The sequence below is a fragment of the Mus pahari genome, chromosome 1 (genome assembly GCF_900095145.1).
Source record: "Mus pahari chromosome 1, PAHARI_EIJ_v1.1, whole genome shotgun sequence".
In the NCBI taxonomy this organism is placed as follows: Eukaryota; Metazoa; Chordata; class Mammalia; order Rodentia; family Muridae; genus Mus; species Mus pahari.
In genome coordinates this window covers 124,636,757-124,661,684 of record NC_034590.1, presented here as the reverse complement: position 1 = coordinate 124,661,684, position 24,928 = coordinate 124,636,757, and the positions used below count along the sequence as shown (strand labels likewise).

General features: G+C 37.9%; 1 protein-coding gene across 4 annotated transcripts in view; it reads right to left on the bottom strand.

Moving 5' to 3' along the window:
* The window catches only part of LOC110333589 (glycine N-acyltransferase-like protein Keg1), a 26,857-nt gene extending 2,611 nt beyond the window's left edge, over positions 1-24,246 (bottom strand). The window contains exons 1-5 of one of the 4 annotated variants that reach the window (XM_021215195.1): positions 24,197-24,246; positions 7,824-7,913; positions 6,435-6,542; positions 3,975-4,101; positions 2,427-2,598 (exon numbers count right to left, since the gene is read on the bottom strand). In XM_021215195.1, coding sequence (XP_021070854.1) covers positions 2,427-2,598; positions 3,975-4,101; positions 6,435-6,542; positions 7,824-7,901 — 485 coding nt within the window. In that variant the 5' untranslated portion in view covers positions 7,902-7,913; positions 24,197-24,246. Of the gene's footprint in view, positions 1-2,426; positions 2,599-3,974; positions 4,102-6,434; positions 6,543-7,778; positions 7,914-11,788; positions 13,059-24,196 lie in introns of those variants that run through there. The other 3 variants (XM_029541378.1, XM_029541364.1, XM_029541373.1) reach the window with 3 other exon arrangements.
* Positions 24,247-24,928: the final 682 nt, after the last annotated feature.

The window sequence follows — 24,928 nt, the reverse complement described above, 5'->3', positions numbered from 1 at the left end:
TGGCAATAAGGACACATGCTCCACTATGTTCATAGCAGCCTTATTTATAATAGCCAGAAGCTGGAAAGAACCCAGATGTCCCTCAACAGAGGAATGAATATAGAAAATGTGTTATATTTACACAATGGAGTACTACTCAGCTATTCAATACAATGAATTTATGAAATTCCTAGGCAAATGAATGGATCTGGAGGGTATCATCCTTAGTGAGGTAACCCAATNACAAAAGAACTCACTTTATATGCACTCACTGATAAGTGGATATTAGCCCAGAAACTTAGAATACCCAAGATTCAATTTGCAAAACACAAGAAAAATTAAGAAAGAAGCCCAAAGTGTGGATACTTTGTCCCTCCTTAGAATGGGGGAACAAAATATCCATGGAAGGAGTTACAGAGACAAANTTTGGAACTGAGAGGAAAGGATGGACCATCCAGAGACTGCCCCACCCCGGGGGTTTATCCCATAATCAGCCACCAAACGCAGACACTATTGCATATGCTAGCATTTAGCTACTGTGTGCCAGCTACTGAGGATCCCAGCCCCTTCAGGGTTTGCATTCTTCTTAGAGAATGAATCAAATATTGAACCTGGAGAATAAATGAACTAGTTTCCAATACTCAGGAGTGTGATGAGTAAAACAAAGCTGGGCCCTTGTGGAGGTGACTTTTATTAAGATGCTTTACCCAGGACTCTGAGGAGGTAACTTGTGAGCAGATATAGGTAACAAGGTAAATCATTAGTATAAAGATTGATCTGCTTACAAGAGGAATATTTTAGATAGAGAGAAGATAATCTTAGAGGCCTGAGCTTTTGAAGGTCAAGTAGAAAATGTTTATAAGGCTATGGCATAACATTGTTTTACATTAGCTTCTGTGTTTAGTTTCAACACTAGAAATAACATGAAATCATTCACATGAATGCCTCAGGTCACCGAACCAATATTAGATTATTAATTGGTTTTTCTGAGAAAGAGATGGAGAGAGCAAGCAAGAGAGCTAATGAGTGATGAAAGCAAGAGGTAGAGAATATGAATGAGATTCCCTCTGCCTTAATCCTTACCAAAATAATTAGCTTGAAGTAACCAGACATCAACCCATCTGTTAAATTCTTAATATGTATCTTCTTTTTCCTATTTTACATAGGAAATAATATTGAAATGGAAACATTTTTTGATGCTGTTATTTTTAGCCTTTCTCAGTCTATGATATTAGCCTATTCCTCTTCAGACTACCTCCTTTAGAACACTTGTTTTGGCAGAATGACTCAACTTTTGATTTTAGACTCATGCCTAAGAGACAGGCAATTTTTTTTTTTTTTTTTTTGGTTTTTCGAGACAGGGTTTCTCTGTGTAGCCCTGGCTGTCCTGGAGCTCACTCTGTAGACCAGGCTGGCTTTGAACTCAGAAATCCGCCTGCCTCTGCCTCCCGAGTGCTGGGATTAAAGGCGTGCGCCACCACGCCCGGCGACAGGCAATATTTTTAAATGACCTTGTCATATTTTTGACAAAGGCTAGACAGTTTGGAGGGAAGAAACAAGAGAAAAAGCCAAGTCTGAGAGGTAGATGGGAATCTCCTCTTAAAGGGCCGAGGAGTCCAGAAATATCTGGAAGTGTGGCAGGAAGCAGTGGAGTCTTGTAAGCAGGAGAGAGGCATGGTCCTTATTTAATCTCACTCTGATTACAGAGCAACTCTGCAGGATATTGGTTGGATAGCTACCAGGAGTAGAGCTAGCAGAGGTAGTGAAGACACAGCACTTACACAGCAACCCACATTCAACTTATATAGGCAATTAAAATATTTAAATTGTAGTTATTTATTCATTTGTATGGGTGTGACATGCTCCCACAGGAAGATCAGAGGATAACTTTTGGGAATTGGTTCTCTTCTTCATCAGGTAGGTTCCAGAGATTGAATTCAGGTAATCAGACTTGGCAGCAAGCACCTTTAGCTCCTGCACCATGTCACTAGCTCTCTGTGTTGATAATCTTGTTTAAAAAAGGGCATTTAAAGACATGTTTAAGGTTTCGGCATAAGGTCATCCCAATTATTTTGTGGGGTCACAAATCCATTGATAACTGCCCTTACAATAAACAAAAGAGGAAAAGACACGAATGAGAAAGAAGGTCATGTAAAAGTGTTTTTAGAGAGTGAAGCAATGCATCCCAAAGCCAAGGTACTCTTGGGATGTCATTAGGGATTGGACCAGTTCAGAAGGGACTCTGTGCTGTGGATTTTGATGTGGCACAGCTCTGCTCATATCTTGATTTTTACCTTCTAGACTCCAAAATAATGATAGATCACATGTGTCCTGATTTTAACCTGTGTTTTAGGGTGACTCTTTCATGATTATGTTGGAAATCTAACAGAGGAGGCATGCCATGAATAAGAGAATGAATCCTTCAGAACAGCTTTGTTCACACTTACAGAGGCGTGGGCTTGTCACTGCTGACTACTAAGTTCTTTGCATCCACCAAGGAAGGAGCCAGTTTCTTTGCTGTTTGGAATACCATATAGAGAAAGCACTGCTTATGCTTGACCTTGCACATGTTAGTGGCTCCAAGACTTTCTATCACTTTGCCCAGGTCTGACTGTGAACCTTGATGGGGAAAATAAGGAAGCAAATGATATACAATTATTCATATTAACATTTGGGAAAAGCTATTCAATGGCATCAAAGGGAATATGAACTTAGAATCAAGTCTTGTGTTACATCATGACAGGTTTTATATCACAAAGCCTGTCTACATATGCATACAGTTATAGCTACCAAAGAAGATGAGTTAGAGGCATAATAACTGAAACTGAATAAACAATTTCTATGTTCTCAGCCCATTACATTGTTACTATAAGTTTCTCAGTTCCTTTTTTCTTGCACAAATATGACTCCCTTCACCCTGAATTGGCTTTTGTTGACTTATAAAATTTGCTTAGGCTCATAGAAAAATGTGATTTAGTAAACTTGTTTCAAAAAGTGCACTGGGTTTAATTTTCACATTCTGCTCCTGATCCTGTGACATTTACATGTCACCCAGTCCAATTTCCTCTGTCCCTGTAGTTAAGAGTTGACACAGGCCGGGCCTGACACACACCTTTAATACAAGCACTTGGGAGGCAGAGGCAGGCGAATTTTTGAGTTCGAGGCAAGCCTGGTCTACAAAGTGAGTTCCAGGACTGCCAGGACTATACAGAGAAACCCTGTCTCGAAAATAACCACACAAAAAAAAGAGTTGACACAGTGCTATTACCAAATTCCAGTCATGGGATCATGATAAGCCTGTTCCCACAGATAACCCATATATGTGAACGCAGATGAGACCAGCAGAGCAGCATAGCTGAACCTGATCCAAATTTCCTACCCATACAATTGTAAGGTAAAATGATTGTCATTTTGAATTGATATTGAGAAGACTTGAAATTCTGTAAAATTAGGTAGGATATTTATAAGTTTTTTCTTTAAATGTCTTACTTAGTACTCAAGGGTTTTGTTTTTGGAATATCATAATCATGTTTCTCAACATTTTTAAATCTCCATAGCAGAGGTGACTTACCATTTACCACACAGCTAAAAACTTCAGCCAGGTTTCAATCTTATTTTATACAACTCCAGAAGCCATAGTCTTATTTACTAAAAAAATTGTTTGACAATGTGACAGTGTAATAAAACAAATACTAAATGGTGGGATGCATTTCTCCCACATTTATGTTCTCTAATAAAATATGGGCATGCTAAAGAATAAGTCCTAACGTGGTAAGGAATTATATTAATTTTTCTTTGTAAATGTTACACACTGTAACTCAAGGGTTCCTTTTGGAGGGGGTAGATGCTGAGCCAAGGAAAAGACAGCAGCCTGCTCAGTGTCTGTGGCTTGCAAAAAATGTGTGTGGGGTGCTAAGATGCTTGTTCAAAAGGAAGTTATTTCCATCATGTGTACACAGGAGGTCACAGTAGCCCACATACGCCTGTTTTCTTACTTTGAATCTGCAAATGTTGTTTCCAGTTAATAACTTCTGATGAGCCAAGGAATTCCTGACAGTGCTTGGGATCCTTGGAATAAACTAGATAAGTGTTGTTGTAGTGGTCAAAGTCATCTGTCATGTCCTGTTTTAGAAAAGAAGAATCAACCAGATTGTTTATGGGTGATGTGGTATTTGTTATATTAGTATTTAGTTACATTGTGGTATTTAAAAATAATAAAAGTAGTAGTTCCTCTGTGAGATGGACATAAATGAATGCAGTAGCAACTCCTGCCAATTTAATGGGGAATGTGCTGAGCTGTCCTCAAAGGATGAATAGGGACACATTGCAGGCCTACCTTTCTCCTTCAACTTGAAGCCCCAGGCTGTATTTGGATCTGTCAGCCTGGGTTCACAGACAGGAACCTTCCAGAACTGTCCTGTGAGAGGTTCTACCTAGCAGATGACCAACACAGATGCAGAGACTCACAGCCAAACATTAGATTGAGTTCAGAAAGTCTTTTGGAAGAGTTGGGGGAAGGATGGAGGAACTCGGAGAAATAGGAACTCCACAAGAAGACCAATAGAGTCAACTAACCTGGCCCCTTGGGGGTTCCCAGAGACTAAACCACCAACCAAGGAGCATACCAGAGCTGGCCCTGACCCTCCCCCCCCCCACATATGTAACAGATATGTAGCTTGGTCTTCATGCAGATCCCCTAAAACTGACTATGTTGCCTGCCTGTGGATCCTGTTCCCCTAACTGGCCTGCCTTTGGCCTCAGTGGGAAAAGATGTGACCAGTCTTTCAGTGACTTGAGGTACCAGGGTATGTTGTTACCAGGGGCGCGGGGAGGAACCTCTGCCTTCTCAGAGGATGATCGGGAATGGTACTGAGGGGAGGTGTCATGTGAGGGAGGAGAGCTGGAGGCTGTGATCAGTATATAAAGGGAACAAATAAATTAATGGAAAAAACAAACAAACAGGGAGCCAAAGATAAAGCTAATAGGCTAGATACTCCTTCAAAATAAATTATTATTATTAAGAAAATAACAACCAAGCCGGGAGTGGTGGCGCACGCCTTTAATCCCAGCACTTGGGAGGCAGAGGCAGGCGGATTTCTGAGTTCGAGGCCAGCCTGGTCTACAAAGTGAGTTCCAGGATAGCCAGGGCTATACAGAGAAACCCTGTCTTGAAAAACCAAAAAAAAAAAAAAAAAAAGAAAATAACAACCACATAAAGCAAATGAATGAGTATATATGCATAAACATATAGACATGTATATGTGGAACAAGTTCATAAACCCATATAGTACTACTTAAATATGAAGAAGCATATCACAAAAATATTACCTCCTTTAATATATAATATGAATGCTTTTATTACTCTAATTTTAATGAAATAGTAAGTAAAATATTGTATACTGTATAATTATATTGTAGATCAAACTATTGATTTTCCTGCTCTGCCTTATCAAATATTTAAGTCGTCTTCAACATTCATGTTGGCAAAATTTTCCACTTGGAATCAAGAATAAACTCTGATTCACTCCCTGTAACATCAACCACCTGTTGCTCTTTCTTTCTTTTAGTTTGTTTTACTGACTTTGTTGTAGGTGACTGATGTAAAGGCAGTGTAACGCCTCAGTAGGAAGCCAATATTACAAAGAACATTTGTCATATAGGGAGAATCAGTTGGACCATTTCAAGTCTGCGACTTTTAAAGACGCAGACTTTACTCGGGGATAATTAAGAGCTCACTTGTGACAATAAACAAACCAAACTTAAGAAATGTCCATATCTCTAAAGACTTATTTTTATTTTGTGGAAATGAAAGCTTTACCTATATGTATGTGTGCATATGACATGTGTTCAGTGCCTGCACAGGTCAAGAGGACATCAGATTCCATATAACTGGAGTTACTGACAGTTGTGAGCCACCACATGGGGGCTAGGAACCAAACCCTGGTCCTCCACAAGGGCAGCAAGTGCTCTTAACCACTGAGCCATCTCTCCAACTCTCAGGAAATGTTTTAATGTTTATAACAAAAGATCAAGCTATTCTTTGCATCTCAACATAATCTTAATTGGTATAACCTTCTATCAAATTCCTCTCACTCCTACAAATTAGATGCAAGAAATGATAAGGGAATAAAGTTTGCTTGCAGTTCAAATAAGCCAGTGATAATAGAAAAACCATGTTAGCAATCAAAACAAATCATGATTGAAGATAAAATCTCCATGTGTCATTACTATATCATTGTGTATTTCCCTATATGTCATATCATTCTATAATTTTTCTTTAGACTTTCCTGTATTCTCCTTCAGATAGATTAATGGTTGACATTTTTACAATTCATTTCTGTTTCTCAGGATGGTAGTAGGCATCTACCATAGTACCATACTACCACATTGCCAGACACATTCTAGGAATTCAATAAATTTAGGTACAGGCATATTTATTGTATATTGCAACTTACCTCTTCCTGGGGTCGAATAACAACAGTATTAAAATCGGGCCATTTGTCTACCAAAGTCTTGAGCTTGAATGGGTTTCCCTGATTGATGTGGAAGACAGTCCCATAAACCTAAGAATATTAACATCATAGGAATGTCAACACATTACGAAACGATTATAAAATGCAATATTTCTGACTAGAACAAGGATCAATCCCAGGAAATTATGAAAATTTTGTTGAAAAGATATAATCTTTAAAATGGTTCCTAGTGACTAGTTGCTTATTCTAACAAGATATCTTTTAAATATTAGTAAGATAAAATATAAAGAATGATACAATTTATAAATAAACCAATGGACTCTCCTGTTGCGGAATCTAATAGAATTTTTTTCATGGATTTCAGATTTCTTTCTTTTCATGCATCCAATGGATTTTATGAAGCTGAGCCATTTGAGAAATAAATTCCATTCATTACAAGTGTTTTTGCCATTACTCCTTGAAGCACTTTTATGATTGCTGCTTTAATATCCATATTATTTAATTCTTATATCTGCATTATCTGGCTGTTGATATCTGTTTATCATCTAACTTAAAATTTTTGTTTCTCATCTAAGCTAAGATTTAGGCAGGCTTAGTGATGCAGGTCTGTTATCTCAGCTAATAGGGATGCTGAGGTTGAATATGACAGGGACACCTGGGGTATAAAGTGAGCCACAGGCCAACTTATAAAATGTGGTTTCAATGCCATATGTATATTTTGTGACACACAATTTTACCTCATCTCTTCTGGAAAGATGTAATAGGTCAAATCCTAGTTTACAGTAACATCCAAAACAAGTTGTGTGTTACATATAACGAGATCTGGAAATTCTTGTACATTAAATCTAATTTCATTGAATTAATACGTGCTATGAAAAGCATCTGATGATATATATTTTAATTTAAAATCTTTCTCTACTAGAGCCATGTCAGGAACACAATGAAAGCAAAATTTAAGTAAGACCAGAATCATTATTACCGATATCTAATATAGCTTCAACTAAATAGTGATCTGTTTGTTAAGAATCAGAAAAGTTCTTATCCCTACTGGCAAATAAATCTAAGACCTTGCACATGCTAGGCAAACACTCTATCACTGAACTACAAAATTTCCAACTTTCTTTTGAGTTTTTATTTTGTGATAGAATCTCACAAAATTGTAAAACTTCCATTGGGAGTGAACAGTGACACGTTTTAGACAGTGGAGAGTATACTCTACTCCTTTAAAATACTAAGCAAATGACATTATTGAGTCTTCTTTCTGCTCGGGAGAAAATAGCACAGGTGAGAGATATGCCATGATGTCAGTTTCCAATGAGTCTTGACCTCTTCCTTCCTCTGCCAGTTACTCTGAGGATGTACTGATTTCACCTTTAAGGACGCAGGGAGGTGCTTCCTTAGGGAATTCTCCAGAACCTGCAGTGCTTGGGAACTCTGTAAGCAGAACATCTCTTCTGATACCTTAGATGAAAAAGAGCGACAATGATAACAAGTTAGGGGTGAGGAGTTACTTACATAGACCACCTGTAAAGATCACAATCCACAGGCTTATGAACATCCAGAATTTATTTCTCTCAGGTCTGGGAAGTCCATGATAAGGGGATTGGTATGTGTCTTGTTTTGTGGAACATTGCTTTCTAACTGTTGGATACACCCTCTAGCTCTGCCTTCTCAGGATGAAAGGAGTAACCTTGCGTTCTGTAGCTTAATCTACAAAGCCATTCACAGCATCCAAAAAGGTGACTAACCCAATAACCCTGCAAGGGCCCCCAGACCCTATTATTATCTATCATATAGGCAATGCTTTCCAATATATGACTCTAACAGAGACATAAACATTCAGACGCTAGCAATATTAAGCTCAATCAGCAGATAATTAAAATGCCCCTAATGTTTTATTAAACATTCTCTGTGGTCACTGAAAAACAGTTGAACATATGTGTGAATATAGTTCTCAATTTTCTCTTTGGTTTCATTCATGTTTGTTGTTCTTGTGTTAATGCATTTTGATTGCTGTCTCTACACTGAATTCTCAAATCTGGCAGTACCATAGCTTCTTTCCCAGTCAATAAAAAAGGCAACTTAAGGCAGAAAGGGTTCATTTTGGCTAAAAGTTCCAGGTTACAGCCCATCACGTTGGAAAAGTCAATGTATCAGGAATATGAAGCAGCTGGCCATATCACCTCTACAGTGAGAAGCAATCAATAGGGGTGTGCATGATAGGGCTCATATCCATTTTTCATTTTATACAATCCAGAAGCTTGGCCAGGGAATGTCCTGCCTGCAGTGAACCTCGGAGTTGGCCTGTTTTAGCTGCCTTCAGAGGCATGAGTGATTGTGTTGTTTTTGATGTTTGAGCCTATGGCACTCCCTCAGGCAGTGAAGCATACAGACCACGTGTTTGTCTCTGAGTTCCTTAGAAGGGAGCAGAGCATGTAGAACTTGGCTGAACATTTAATATTAGATATTAATCTTTTTTTGATTTTTTTTTTTTCGAGACAGGGTTTCTCTGTGTAGCCCTGGCTGTCCTGGAACTCACTCTGTAGTCCAGGCTGGCCTCAAACTCAGAAATCCACCTGCCTCTGCCTCCCAAGTGCTGGAATTAAAGGCATGCGCCACCACGCCCAGCTAGATATTAATATTGTATACCCTGTCTGGCTTGAAAACACCCATATAGCCTGTTATGTATAAAAAGGAGGAGGGTATAAAACATTTGATTGCTTGAAATGAACTTTTCTCAGACTCAGTCTCGCTGCTATCTCTTCAATGTGGCCTGACTCATTCTCACTAACCATATCAAGAGACCCTGGTTCTGTAGGTACAAGCTGGTGCTTACACCTGCACACATTAAGATGGGTTACGTATCCATGAATATAGTCAAGATAATCTCCTAAAGGCATGTTCAGAGGTCCAGTTCTCAAATGTCTCTAGATTCTGTCAAGTAGACAATTAGCAGTAACCTTCACAGATACTGCAAGTCTAGCAAAATTTTAGATACTATGATTATTTAGAATATTTATATAAACTTATTTTGGAATAAGCCTATGAATTTTTGCTAAAATGTTTCTGAAGTTTATATTAAGTTAACAGTGAGTCTATAGCACATTTAGGTCAGAAGTAATATCAGGAAAATATTGTATATTCCAACACATGATATATTATGATATACCTTTGCATGTTTCTCAGACCTTCATTAAAATTTTCCAGCATGTTTTAATTTGGGGCATTAAAGTTTATATTTTGTTACATAAACTTATAAGTATAAGCTTACTTCATTCTGTGGATGATATTGTAAATAAATTGCAATACTTAATAATTTTCTATTATTATATCTATTAAAATAAAATTCACTCTTAAATAATTAATTCTTAAATAATTAGCACTGATAAATATAATGTGATAAATTAGTACTTTAACATATTACCTCCAGTAGCTCTTGCTATTACTATTAATTTTAAGGTTATTTTAAATTTGCCTTCTATATGATCAACCATGGATTTTTTTGTGAAGAAAAGTTATTTCTCCTTGTCCTTTTCTGCTAATTTCTGCATAGAGATTCTAGTAGGTGTTACGCTTATATTTTGATTTTGGTTTTATTTACTCAGAACACACTTCTTTTTTCCCTTGGGAAGCACAGCTATGAATTTGAGAAGTTTTAAATCTTTTAAAATTTCAGCCCTGATAGGAGAGAGTCTCCTGGGGCTCATTTCTGGTTGAGGAACTGTTGTCAGCTGATGACTGTTGAGGAAAAAAGGTAATTTTTGTTGAGCTATGTGGACACTGCCTATGCTGCAGTGGATGGCCCCACATGGTCAGCACTAATTGGACTCAAGAGTCTAGCAATAATAATTTAAAAGGAGGACATGAAGTCAGAGGGTGATAGGTGTACTAGTCCCCAGAGAATTTGAGGAAGGTAGGAGGGAATAAATAAATTGTATTTATGTATATATATATATATTTTTCTTTTTTTCAAGAATAAATTGAATATTATTTAAAAAACTAGGTAAGTGCTTCTAGAGATAAAAGATTTATCACTTTGGAAATGCACCTAAATAACAATAGCTGATAATTATAGTAAGTAAGGGCATCCAGATGACACATAGCTTTAATCTCAACTTTAGAGAGGCAAAGGCAGGCAGACCTCTGAGTTCAAAGTTACCCTTGTGTGCACAGTGAGTTCCAGGACAGCTAGGGCTACCCAGAGAAACCTGTCTAGGAAAAAATAAAAGCTAAGGGAGTGGGGTTGGATAGATGACTCTTAACAGTTATGAGTATTTGTTGCTCCTGCATGTAATATGGTATTAGTTCATTGCACCCACAGGGTAGCTCTCAATCTTCTGTAACTCTAGTACCAGTAATGCCCATGTAGTGGCTATTCCTGGTTGTCAACTTGACTATATTTGGAATGAACTACAATCCAGAATTGGAAGGCTCACCAGTGAACCTAATCTGGAGGCTGGGAGATAGAAGTTTCTGATCTGGATCTTGGTATGGAGATCTTGAGACACAGTGGCTATTGATTCCAGAAGATTAAGACAGGGAGATCTCTGAGCCCAAGGTCATCTGGGATTAAAGGTGTGGTGGCACACACCTTTAATCTGGGCTACACCTTCTGCTGGAGACCATATAAGGACATTGGAAGAAGGGAGTCTGGTTCTCGCTCTTTTGCCTGCTTGCCATGTGGGACTAAGCAACTGTAGATCCTTGGACTTCCATTCACAGCTACTACTGAACCATTGTTGGGAATTGGACCGCAGACTGTAAGTCATCAATAAATTCCTTTACTATATAGAGACTATCCATGAGTTCTGTGACTCTAGAGAACTGACTAATATAGCCCACTTTCTTCTTTTTTAATTGAGAATTGTTTTGTTAATTTTATTTTATTGTGTTTTCTCCTCCACAAATCCTCTCAGATCCTCCCCAATTCCCTCCTCATGCAACTTTATATTGCAAGTCTCTTTCAAAAAAAAAAAAAACCAACAAAAATGGAAAATGCAAGAAGCAAAAATAAAAATAAATAAAAACTGAGTAAAAGACAAGAAAAAATGTGAAAGTAAAGCAAAAGGAAACAAAAGACACAAAAGTACCATGGAGTTTGTTGTGTTGGCCAGCTACTCTTGGGCCAGGGGCTTGCTTGGTGTGTTGTTAATATATTACTCCCTTAAAGTAAACTGACTTTATCTTTGACAGAGGGTGTCATTTTTTAGACAGCTAGCTCCTTGGTTAGAGATGGGACCACATGTTCACTGCATTTCTTGGTGTTGGGACTCCATTTGGCTTGAACCTATGCAAGGTGTGGTGCACTGCCTTAATCTCTGTGAGTCCACATATACCTGACTTTTGTTGTGTCTAAACAACACCATTTCCTGGGAGTCATCCATTCCTTCTGGCTGTTATGATCTTCCTATCTTCTTGTCCACATAGATCCCTCAGTCTTGAAGGGAGGCGTTTGATGAAGACATTTCTTTTATGACTGAGAACTCCAAAATCTCTCAGCACATTGTCTAGTTGTGGCTCTCTCGGTTAGTTTCCATCTATTACAAGAAGAACTTTCTCTGATGTGGATTGAAGAAAGTACTGATCTATGGGTATAGCAATATAGCATTAGGAATCATTTTATTGCTGTTTCTTTAGCAGAATAATACTTTTGTGTTTTCCCCTAAGCCTATCTATCTAGTTCAAAGCCACTACACTAGTGCCAGGTATTAGTTATATCTCAAGGAGCAGGCCTTAAGTTTAATTTTAAAAGGGGGTTGGTTACTCCCATATACTTGTGCCACTACTGTATCAGTGTAGCTTTCAGGTACATCACTGTTTTAGGCCAGTGTTCATAGCTGGATGATATTGGTGATTACCTTTCTCTTCCAGTAGTGTGCAAACTATCTTCCAGTATTATAAACACTATTCAGTAAAGAGGAAATTTCTAGGTAAGAACCAGTTCAACTTCTCTGTCCAATGACATAAGTAAGTGTTGACCTCAGCAATAGGGCCTTAACATCAGATGGTAGAGATTAACTAATTGCCTTAGCAATAGATAAGCTGTGATGTTTTGGGGGTCCCAATAACTTGGCCAATAACTTAAAAAGATGTTGTCAGTTCCTGGCACTGGAAGTTTTATTGGGTGGATAATGATATCTAGTTGGGGCTCTGTATCCCCTATGATTTGAAGACTCCATTTAGAATCATTTCACATATGTGTATATTTTAGGAAGCTTCTAGAGTATTAAGTTTCCATGTTTTTCAAGTAGTACTTAGTATTAACAGTACCTCCCCATACTCCTTCCTTTACCCTTCGCTCCTATCCTTATTTTTAATCTTTCTATTTTAGTTCTTCCTTTATCTCTTCATAAAACTATATTCTATTTCCTCTTCTGTGGGAGATCCTCTCCTCTACTCTGGTAACTTACTAGGTACATAATTTCTACAGTTATTCAAATTATAGTACACATCTCAAAAGCCTAAAAGCTAACATCCACATATGAGAAAACACAGTATTTGTATTTTTGGTTCTGAGTTACTCCAGTCATAATAAATTTTTATAGCTCAATCTATGTACCTGCAAATTACATAATTTTATAATTATGTAATAAAATAGATTAATAATATCTCATGTGTAAATGTGCCACATTTCTATTACCTATTCTTTTGTTGAGGGACATCTAGATTAGTTCCAATTTCTGGCCGTTTATGTTAGAGCAGCAAAGAACATGGATGAGTGAGGGTCTTTGTAGTAGAATGTAGAACGCTTTGGGTATATGATCAAGAAAGTATAGCTGGATTTTATGGTAGATCTATTCCTGGCTTCCTAAGGAACCATCATACAGATTACCATAGTGACTGTTCCACTGTGCACTCACACCAGCCACGAATATGTGCTCTTCTTCCTGAATATCCTCAACAGCATGTGCTATCTTTCATTTAGCTCTTCATATGGTGCTATTAATTTAGTACTTTATATATTTTAGATACTAACTTTTATCAGATTTATAATTGGTAAATGTGTTTTCCCATTTTGGAGCCTATCACCTTGTACAGATAATGGTGTCTTTTGCCATACAAAAGATTTTCAGTTTCATGAGGTCTCATTTATTAATTATTGTTCTTAGTGCCTCGTCTGTCAGCATTCTGCTCAGAAAGTCTTTTCCCATGCCAATGAGTTCAAGATTATTTCTCACTTTCTCTTTTATCTGGTACAGGGTCTTCAGTCTTATTGTGAAGTCATTGATCTCTTTTAATTTGTGTTATACAGGGTAATAAATATTGATCTATTTGCATTCTTCTACATAAAGCCCCATATGCTGAAGATGAAGAGTAAAGGTTGACCAGTCCCATATGCTGAAGATACTCTCTTTTCTACAGTATGTATTTCTGGCTTCTTCATGAAAACTCAGGTGACCATAAAAAGAACATGGCCACAGAATAAGCAGGGCTCATAGCGATTCAAAGGCTGAAGTGGCAACCACAGAGCCTGCATGGGCCTGTGCTAAGTCCTTTGCATATATCTTATGATTATCTAGCTTGGTGCTCTTGTGGGACTCCTTATAATGAGTATGCATGTGTGTGTTTTGGTGTCTCTGGCTCTTTAGATTGCTCTGAGATGCCTTTCCTCCACCTAAGTTGCCTCATCTAGTTGTGATAGAGACTTTGTATCTGGTCTTATTGTATCTTGTTATGCTGTGTTTAGCTCTTTTCTGAAAGGAAACAGAAAATGAGTAGATCTGTGAGAGAGGGGAGTGGCATAGTTGGGAGGAGTGGATAGAGGGGAAACTGTGGTTGGATGTATTGTATGAGAGAAAACTATATATATATTAAAATCAGGTGTCTCCCACGGCCAAAACTCTGACCCCTAATTGTTCCTGTTTGAAAGAACTGTAGGGACAAAAATGGAGAAAAGCCTGAGGAAAATGAGGTCCAGGTCCAGGCCCAAATTGAGATCCAGCTCAAGGGGAGGCCCCAAGGCCTGACACTAATACTAAGGCTATGGTGTGTTGATGACACTAATACTAAGGCTATCATGACTCCCCTCCAAAAGACCCAACAAGCAGCAGAAAGAGTCAGATGCAGATATTTGCACCCAACCAATGGACAGAAGCTGCTGATTTTTGTTGTTGATTTAGGGAAAAGCTGGAAGAAGCTGAGGAGTAGGGCAACCCTCTAGGAGTCTCAACTAACCTGGATCCGTGAGATCTCTCAGACAACAATAGGCCACCAACCAGGCAGCATATACCAGCTGATATGAAACCCCAACCACATATATAGCAGAGGACTGCCAGGTCTGGGTTCAGTCAGAGAAGGTACACCTAACCTTCAAGAGACTAGAGGCCCAGGGATTGGGGAGGTCTGGTGGGGTGGGGGTGGGGGTGGGGGTGGTAGGGACATCCTGGTGGAGACGGGGGTGGGGCAGGGAGGAGGTATGGGATGGGGATCAATCAGAGGGTAGGCCAGGAAGATAAAATCTGGAGTGTAAAAAATGATTAAATAAAATTAAAAAAAAATCAGGTATCCATAGGTGTGTAAACTTATTTCTGGGTCTTCAATCCAATTCCACTTATTGTGTCTCTTTTTATGCCAATACCATATTTTTGGGCTTTGGTTTTGTTTTTGTTTACTATACTTTTAGAGTAGAATTTGAGATCAGGGGTGGTGATACCCCCAAAAGTTCTTTTACTTTTCAGTATTGTTTTAGCTATGCTATTTCTTGTCTATTTCCATATGAAGATGAGAATTGTCCCTTCTATTTCTACAAAGGATTGTGTTGAAAATTTGATGGGGATTGCATTGACTCTGTAAATTGCTTTTGTTAGGATGGCAGTTTTTACAGTGTTAATCCTATTGATCCATGAGCATGGGAGATTTTTTTCACATACTAGTAGTGTCTTCTTCAATTTCTTTCTTCAATGTCTTAAAGATTTTATTATATAGATGTTTCATTTGCTTGGTTAGAGTTAACCAAAGATAATTTTAAGGTTATTGTAAAGGTGTTGTTCCCATGATTTCTTTCTCAGTACTTTTGTAGTTTATACATAGGAGGGTTAGTGGGTTTTGTGTGTTAACTTTGAATCCTGCTACTTTCCTGAAAGTGTTTATCAGCTGTAAAAATTCTCTGGTGGAATTTTAAGGATCTCTTACGTATCTATATATGATATAAAATCATATCATCTGCAAATGTGCTTTCGCGTCTTCCTTTCTAACTTGTATCCCCTTCATCTCCTTCGGTTGTCTTGTTGCTCTAGCTAAAATTTCAAGTGCTATAATAGATATGGAGAGAGTAGATAACTTTGTTTTGTTCCCTATTTTAGAGGGAATGCTTTGAGTGTCTTTCTTTTTATGTTGATGTTGACTCTGGGCATGCTGTAAATTTCCTTTACTATGCTGTGGTATGCCCCTTATAATCCTGACATCTCCAGAACTTTTATCATGAAAGTGTGTTTGGTTTTGTCAAATAACTTTTCTACATGCAATTAGATGATCATGAATTTGTGTTGAATTTTGTCAAATGACTTTTCTACATGTAATTAGATGATCATGTGATTTGTGTTTTTCAGTTTGTTTACATGGTGGATTGATTCATCAGTTTATGTAGGTGGAACTATCTCTGCATCTCTGGGATGAAGCCTACCTCATCATTGTTGATCATCTTTATGTTGTGTTCTTGGATTCAGTTTGCAAGTATTTTACTGAGAACTTTATATCCAAGTTCATAAGTGATATTGGTCCATAATTTCATTTTGTGTTGAGTCTTTGTGGAGTTTTAGTATCAGGGTATAGTTGCCTCATAAGAATAATTAGCAAATGTTCCTTCTGTTTCTAATTTTCAAATAAATTAAAGGAATATTGGCATTAATTATTCTTTGTATTCTGGTAGAGTTCTGCACTGAATCCATCTGGCCCTAGGCTTTCTATTGCAGAGCGTATTTTAAATTAGTGGTTCTATTTCATTAGGGGTTAAAGTCTGTTTAAATTGCTTATTTAATCTTGATTTAACTTTGTTAGGGCATATATATATATATATATTATATATATATATATATCAAGAAATCCCTCCATTTCTTTTAGATTTTTCAGTTTAATAGAATATGGATATTTAAAGTCCTGTGATTCTCAGAGTTTCTTCAGTGTTTTGTAAAGTCCTCCCTTTCATTTCTAATTTTATTAATTTTGATCTTATATCTCAACATTTTAATTAATTTTGTTAAGGGTTTGTCAATATTATTGGTGTTTGCAAAGAAGCAAGTCTTTATTTCATTGATTCGTTGTATATTGCTGCTCTTTATATTTTATTGATTTTACTGCTCAGTTTATTTCTTCTTGTATATACTTTTTAGGGTTTTCCTAGAGCTCTAAGGTACACAGTGACTTCTGTGATCTCTGTACACATGTGGCTCACTTATGTGTGTGTAAGCAAAACATTCGCATTCATAAAATAAACATAAATCTTTGAATGCTGAGGATATATGACTGTATAGATTAATATATTTTAGTGTGTTGTTTTTCAATTTAGAGATTTATTAAGGTATTCAGAGCAGTTTCAATTTCTTTTTTGCTGTTTATTTTATTATTTTTTGTTCTATTTTTTCTTTTGCTAGCTTGGGACCTGATTCTCTCCCCATCCCCTGTCTCTGTGTGGTTGTATCTCCTCCCCTCTCTTCTCTGTCTCTCCCTCTGTCTCTCCTGTCTCTCTGTCTTTGTGTGTATTTCTCTCTTACTTTTTTTTTTCAATTAATTTTTTAAGCTATTGTTTTTTTTACAATCTAAATTAACTGTGATACCCATGGTATATCCTACCAGTGGGGGATGTATAGATTTAATGAAAGCAGTGATTTCATTAAGTATACAACAAGGAAAATTGAAGACTAAATATCAGATTGCAGATAGAGAGAAGCATCAGAGCAATGGCAAAATACCATTAAATCATCTGCTTGTATTGTCCAACAGAAATTAACTGGGGAAGCTGGGACAGTCAGTTGGAGTGTCCTAGGGAGAAAATCCATTTCTCTCTCCCTATGGATGAGTTTCTGGTTTTCCATTACCATTGTAGACATTTTTTGTGTTATGGGAAAACAAATAGTAACTTCTGTTGGAAATACCTTTTACCTTCTATCTGTTCATCTATCCTCAAGAACACAGTGTTTTTACTCTGCAGCTCTTTTATTGTTTGCCTCCTTCCTCATCACAGAGTTAGGGAGGCCATCCAATTCCTGAATAATGAGTCTTAGAAGACAATTCAATACAGATGTGCCTGAGTGTGAAGAGAGGATACTAATCCTGATTTCATAGCCATCTTTTCAGTAAGTTCAAAAGCACATGGCTACTTTGAGCTTAACTCACATGTCATCCCTTGACCTTCCTTATTACCCAGTTCCTATGGGTCTGTGGATTGTAGTATGGTTATCCTGTACTTCATGGCTAATGTCTACTTATAAGTGAGTATGCACCATGCATTTCCTTTTGGGTCTGGGTTACCTCACTCAGTATGATATTCTCAACTTCTAACCATTTGCAGACAAATTTAATGATGTCTTTGTTTTTTAATAGCTGAATAATATTCCATTTCTGTAGATGTACCACATATTCTTTATACATTCCTCAGTTGGGAGACACCTAGGTTGTTTCTAGTTTCTGGCTATTATGAATAAAGTTATTATGAACATAGTTGAGCAAGTGTCATTGGAGGTGGATGGAGTAAGGGAATTGAATGGGAAAGGTGGGGTAAAGGATTTTTATGAGGATGACAATCAAGTGTGTGTTGCGGAAGAAGTCTGGGAGTGAGAATGGAAATTAGACGGGCACATCTTTGGGAGTAGCTGAAGATTTGGGATCGGGGAGGCTATAGTGAGCCTATGGGAGTGACCTTATCCAAGAAGCCTACCAGCAGGGGATATATAGACTGAAGTAGCCACCTGCTGCAGTCAGGCAGGGCTTCCAGTGAAAGGAATGGAAAATCAATCCACCCTAAACCCTTCAACCCAAAATTTGTGCAAGAATTAAGATGGAGCAGAGACCAACGGAGTGGCTAACAAATGACTGACCCTACTTGAGACCCATGCATGGGAGAAAGACAACCCTGACACTATTACTGATACTCTGCTATGCTTGCAGACAGGAACCTAGCATAACTGTCTCCTGAGAGGCTTCATCTAGCAGCAGATGGAAACAGCTGCAGAGACCCATAACCAAACATTAGACTCGGGGAGTCTTGTGTAAGAGTAGAGAATATAATTAAGCAAGCTGAAGGGGTCAAGAACATCACAAGAAGTCCTACACGGTAAACTAACCAGGGCCCATTGGGGCTCACAGAGACTGAATTGCCAACCAAAGAGCATACAGGGGCTAGACCTAGATTCCCACACACTTGTAGTAGATGTGCAACTTGGTCTTCAGGTGGTTCCCTTAACAAGTGGAGTGGGGACTATTTTTGACTCTGTTGCCTTCTATCGGATCTCCTTCCCCTTCCTGGACTACCTGGCTGGGCCTCAGTGAGAGAGGATGTGCTTAGTCCTACTGGGACTAGAAGTTTCAGGGTGGTTTGGTAACCAAGGGGGGCTTCCACTTTTCTGAGAAGAGGGTGCATAATGGGGGAAGGAATCTATAAGGGTGGGACTGGGAGGAGCAGGAGGAACAGGTTCGATTGAGATGTAAAATGAATAAAATATGGAAAGGAGAAAAAGAGCAAATGGCAATTTATCAATATAACGTTCATTACTCTTACTATACAAGTAATGGGTTTTACTATGGCATTCTTTCGTGTGTGTGTGTGTGTGTGTGTGTGTGTGTGTGTGTGTGTGTTAACATGACCAAGGAAGGAGAACTACAATCATGGAGGAAAAGGTCTTAAGGGAGGGGAAGAAGGTAAAAAGGACATCTATACTGACTCTATTCCTTATCTATTGTAAATAATGTAGGAATAAACAAGGATGTGCCTACTTGATCATGGTGAATAATCGTTTTGATGTGTTCTTGGATTCAGTTTGTGAGAATTTTATTGAGCATTTTTGTACCAATATTCATAAGGGAAATTGGTCTGAAGTTCTCTCTCTTTGTTGGATCTTTGTGTGGTTTTTATATCAGCATAACTATAGCTTCATAAAGGAAATTATGTAGTGTTCCTTCTGTTTCTATTTTGTGAAACAGTTTGAAGAGTATTGGTATTAGGTCTTTTTTGAAGGTCTGATAGAATTCCACACTAAAACCATCTGGTCCTGTGCTTCTTTTGGTTGGGAGATTTTAGTGACTGCTTCTATTTCTTTAGGAGGTATGGGAATGTTTAGATGGTTTAATCTGATCCTGATTTAACTTTAGTATCTGGTATCTTTCTAGAAAATCATTCATTTTATCTAGATTTTCCAGTTTTGTTGAGAATAGGCTTTTGTATGATTTTTTTTTTATTTCTTCAGTTTCTGTTGTTATGTCTCTGTTTTCATTTCTGATTTTGTTAATTTGGATACTGTCTCTGTGGCCTCTTGTTAGTCTGACTAAGGATTTATCTATCTTGCTCATTTTTTCAAAGAACCAGCTCCCTGTTTTGTTGATTGTTTGTATCGTTTTCTTTGTTTCTACTTGGTTGATTTCAGCCTTGAGTTTGATTATTTCCTGCCATCTACTCTTCTTGGGAGTATTTGCTTCTTTTTGTTCTAGAGCTTTCAGATGTTCTGTTAAGCTTCTAGTGTATGTTCTCTCCAGTTTCTTTTTGTAGGCACTCAGAACTATGAGTTTTCCTCTTAGTACTGCTTTCATTATGTCCCATAAGTTTGGGTATGTTGTGAAAAGCAGCCTTATTTACTATAACCAGAAGCTGAAAACAACCCAGATGTTCCTCAACAGAGGAATGGATAGAGAAAATGTGGTACATTTACACAATGGAGTACTACTCGTCTATTAAAAACAACTTCTTCATGAAATTTATAGGCAAATGGATGGAACTTGAAAATGTCATTCTGAGTGAGGTAGCCCAGTTACAAAAGAACACAAATGGTATGTACTCACTGATAAGTGGATATTAGGCAAAAAGCTCAGAATACCTCTGATACAACTCACAGATCATATGAAGCTCAAGAAGATGGAAGACCAAAGTGTGTGTGCTTCAGTCCTACTTAGAAGAAAGAACAAAACAATCATGGAAGGTAGAGGGAGGGAGGGACCTGGGAGGGAGAGAGGAGAGGGAGGAAAAAAAGGGGGCAGAATTAGGTGTGATAGGAAATGGAGGAAGAAGTACAGAGGGTCAGGAAATTGAAAGGAGGTATGTAGCAGTTGGAGATGGCAAACTGGGGATACCCTCTAGAAAGTCCCAGAAAGCAAGAGGCTCCTAGGACCCAATGGGGATGACATTAGCTGAAATATCCAACAAAGGGGAGATTGAGCCTATCCAGAGGATAGGCATGGCCCCTGTTTGAGTGATGGTGCTACTTATCCATCTAAAAAATATTAACCCAGAATTGCTCCCGGCTAAAGGAAATGCAGGGATAAAGAGTGGAGCAGAGACTGAAGGAAAGGCCACCCAGAGACTACCCTATCTAGGGAATCATCACATCTGCAGACACCAAACCCAGACACTATTGCTGATGCTAAGAAGTCCTTGCTGACAAGAAACTGGTATAGCTGTCCTCTGAGAGGCTCTGCCAGAGCCTGACCAATACAGGTGCAGATGCTTGCAGCCAACCTTTGAACTGAGCACAGGGACCCCTTTGAAGGAGTTAGGGGAAGGACCAAAGTAGCTGAAGGGGTTTGCAACCCCACAGGAAGAACAATATCAACCAGCTTCCTCCCCCCCCCCCCCAGTGCTCACAGGGACTAAACCACCAACCAAAGAGTACACATGGGGGTGCTCATGGCTTCAGCTGCATAAGTAGCAGAGGATGGCCTTATCTGGTATCATTGGGAGTGGAGGACCTTGGTCCTATGAAGGCTCAATGCCCCAGCATAGGGGAATGCTAGGGAGGTCAGGCAGGAGAAGGTAGATGGATGGGGGAGCATCCTCATAGAAGGGGAGGTATTGCATAGAGGGGAAACCAGGAAGGTGGATAACATTTGAAATGTAAATAAGTAAAATAACCAATAAAAAAATAACAGGGATGTGCAAGTATCTCTGTGGTCTGTTGATGTAAATTCCCTTTCTTACCTAAGCAATAATGATGTAACTACTCAATACAATAGTTTTATTTCTTTATTTTTGAGGCACCTTCACTCTGACTTCTACAGTAATTTCACCAGTTTACATCCCCAACAGCAGTGCATAGGTTCCTGCTTTCCCTATAGCCTTTCCAACATTTGCTAGCATTTATTTTCTTGATGATAGCCCATTCTGACTGGGTAAAATAGACTCTCAAAGCAGTTTTACTTTGCCTTTCCTTAGGTAGTGACTACTTTTTAAAATATATAAGCCATTTGTACTTTTCAGATCTGCCTATGTGGCTCATTAGCTCCTTACTGATTAGATGATTTGAGTTTGGGGTGTTTAATTTTTGCAGCTTGTTTTACTAGATAGCAACCCCCACCTGATGTGTAGGTGGGATAGGTTTTTCTTGTGAAGTAGATGGTGTAGTCACTTAAGTGGTGTTTTCTCTGCTGTGCTGAGGAGTTTATTACGAGATTCAAAACTCCCTTCTTAAATGGTTCCTGTGTGCTTGCGAATCTGAAGTAAGGGTTATACTACCACACTCTGTCTTGCAATCATTGTGAAATCTCTCTGTTCCATATTCTTTGTGTTCCCTTAAGAGGCTAATTTTAAATCTTAAAATATGAATTCACGAATTGTTCTTTTATTTGATAAATTGTAGTTAATGAGTCTCAAGAAGAATTCATGATGCTATCCAGGTTCTTGAAGTTATGACATAAATTGTTAAAGCTATTTTCTTATCATTCCCCTGTTGTCTGTATTCTCTGTGTAGAATTCCCTACCTCCTTCCTGGTATTGTTAATATGTGCCTTTTCTTTCTATTTCTTGGTAAGTCTAGAGCAGAGATACATAACTGAATTCTCTTACATTTTGTCCAAGATAATTATTTGGTTTTTGGAGGCAATCATGTATACCACTGACCATATAGAAGATTCTGTGGTCTCTAAGAGATGACAATAGCAACATTTTTTTCTCTCAGTATGAGAAACAAAATGTTTCCTGACATTTACTCTAATATCCTGGAGAATATCAAAATAGTGGGAATCTAATATTCCTATAGGCAGTCCGACTTTTTCTTTAGAAGCACTTTTTGAGAGTCACAAAAATCGAAGTAAACTTTGGTACAAAAATCATACACATTGCTATAATGCCTGCAAACTGAATAACATAAGAGTGCTTGACAAATGTAAACACACACACACACACACACACACACAAATAATAAATGAGTAATGGCAATGGCAACAAATACAAAAGCACAATGTCCAGTTAATGGTGCAGATTGAAACCCAAAGAGGCTAAATGAATGGGAAGTCTTAGCATTGTCATAGACAAAGTCCATTGTGGCTTTTAGAATCTTCAGACTAAGTTTTCATACTATTGAAAATATATCCAGGGAAAATAATTCAGAGAAAGTGAATCTAAAAATAGTTTTATGGAAATGTTATGATTGTGTCTAAACTATGATATCATTATCTAACTATAAGCTCACAAACTGTCAGTGATCTAAGGAACTATTAACACAAAATGCATACGTTCCATGATGCATATGTACAAGTAGAAAAGTACTAAATTAAAAGGATAAAACATATAAAATAAAGTAGTACACAGACTTTGACTGAAATTGATAATTATGATTTTATGCGTATCTAATATGAAATATGCATTAGAATATGGAAGAATATAGAAAGATGAGTTAAAAGGAAATCAATATTTTAGAATAGTCCATCATGTGAGCAGTACAGATCAAATCTCTAAGTTACCTTTCTTAAAGATCATTTCAGTTAAAAGTGAAACCACTTTATATTAGCCTTCATATTTCTCAGCATATTTCATCTCAGACATGTATGAAGCACTTCACTCCCCTGTTAAGTATTTATCCAATGAAAGAGCTAAAGAATTTATCATCTGACCAGCATCTCTGTACCACAGGTGCTGAATAAATAAATGTTAGCTAGAATAGCAAGTTTCTTTGCAAATATTGCTAATCAAATGTACTAGCCAGCTTTCACAATCCCTCCACAGCGCTTATTTGTTTCAAATGGAAAGTTGCCATAGTTCTTTCAAAAATTTTGACACCAACAAACACACCAGACTGGAGGGAGAAAAGCCCACAAGGTCTCAAAATTACACAGAGAATTACAGGCAATGGAGGACAGTTAGGAAGGAGAGAGTTTGCCTTCCCCTGGGAGGAGCATAGCAATTGGTTGTTCAGTGTCAAAGAGTCAGCCCTAAAAACATAAGTATAGGTAGCATTTTACAGATGAAACAGGTTATATTTAGAAATATGTATGTATATAAATAGATACAATATCAATTCGTTTAAGAAGAGGCCATGAATTTGAAAAAGAACATAGAGGAGTATAGGGCAGCTTTAGAGGGAGGAAAGTGAGAAATATTGTAAATAAACTATAATCTCAAAATGCAAAAATAAAAAAAAGATTTTTCCCATGGTGCACATTAGTAGGTATATATACTTCTTGAGTGGATTAAACTCTCCCTTTGCATTGTATAGGCACCCACAAAAAGCTCACTGCTTCTTATCTAAGACCAACAACGTTTGATTTTTTTCCCACCTAGCATGAGGGAAAGAACAGGGAATCAGCATTCTTCTGTGGTAAGCCCTTACCTATAACTCCGTATCCACAGAGAGCTTCCTCAGAACAAAGAACATGCAGTGCCTCTCCCTTAAAATGCCAGTATTTGCAATGTTTTGGTAAATGTTTTACAGAAATCCATAGACTTAGGATGTTCTGTGAACCTTGCTTTTTTTCCCTAGAAAATGGAAAAACAAAACGCTGGCTACTTTGAGAGTCCGTAGTATCCCCACAAATGAGTTGCACAGAAAAATGACAATGCAAATTTGAGACCCAGATTGTGTGTTCCCTCTCAGTTTTGCTACCATTATTTTTTCGGCCCATAGGAAAGCAACAGACTAAGTCTAGAAAGGATATTAATTTCTACAAAATATAAATTTTCTCCATCCACCCCCCCCCTTTCTAACTGCCTGCTGCACTAGCAAGATGGAAGCCTTGGATGAAATTAGGTCCGTAAAAATTAGAGTTCCTTATCTATACACATACAGAGCAGGCATCCTCATCTATACAGCAGCTAAAAGTTTCCTCCGAATTTGTGTCCCATGCCTGTGTGTGCTCCAATCATCTCATAGTGATGCTAAATAACCAGACAGCAGTAACACACTTTTGACAGAGATTTTATTTTAGGTGTATGAATGTTTTACCTGCATTAATTTATATAAAACACATGAGCACCTTGTGTATTTTGGTGAACCACGTGAGTGGCTGGCACCTCAGGAAGCCACAAGAGGTGTTGGATCTCTCTAACTGAAGTTACAGATGGT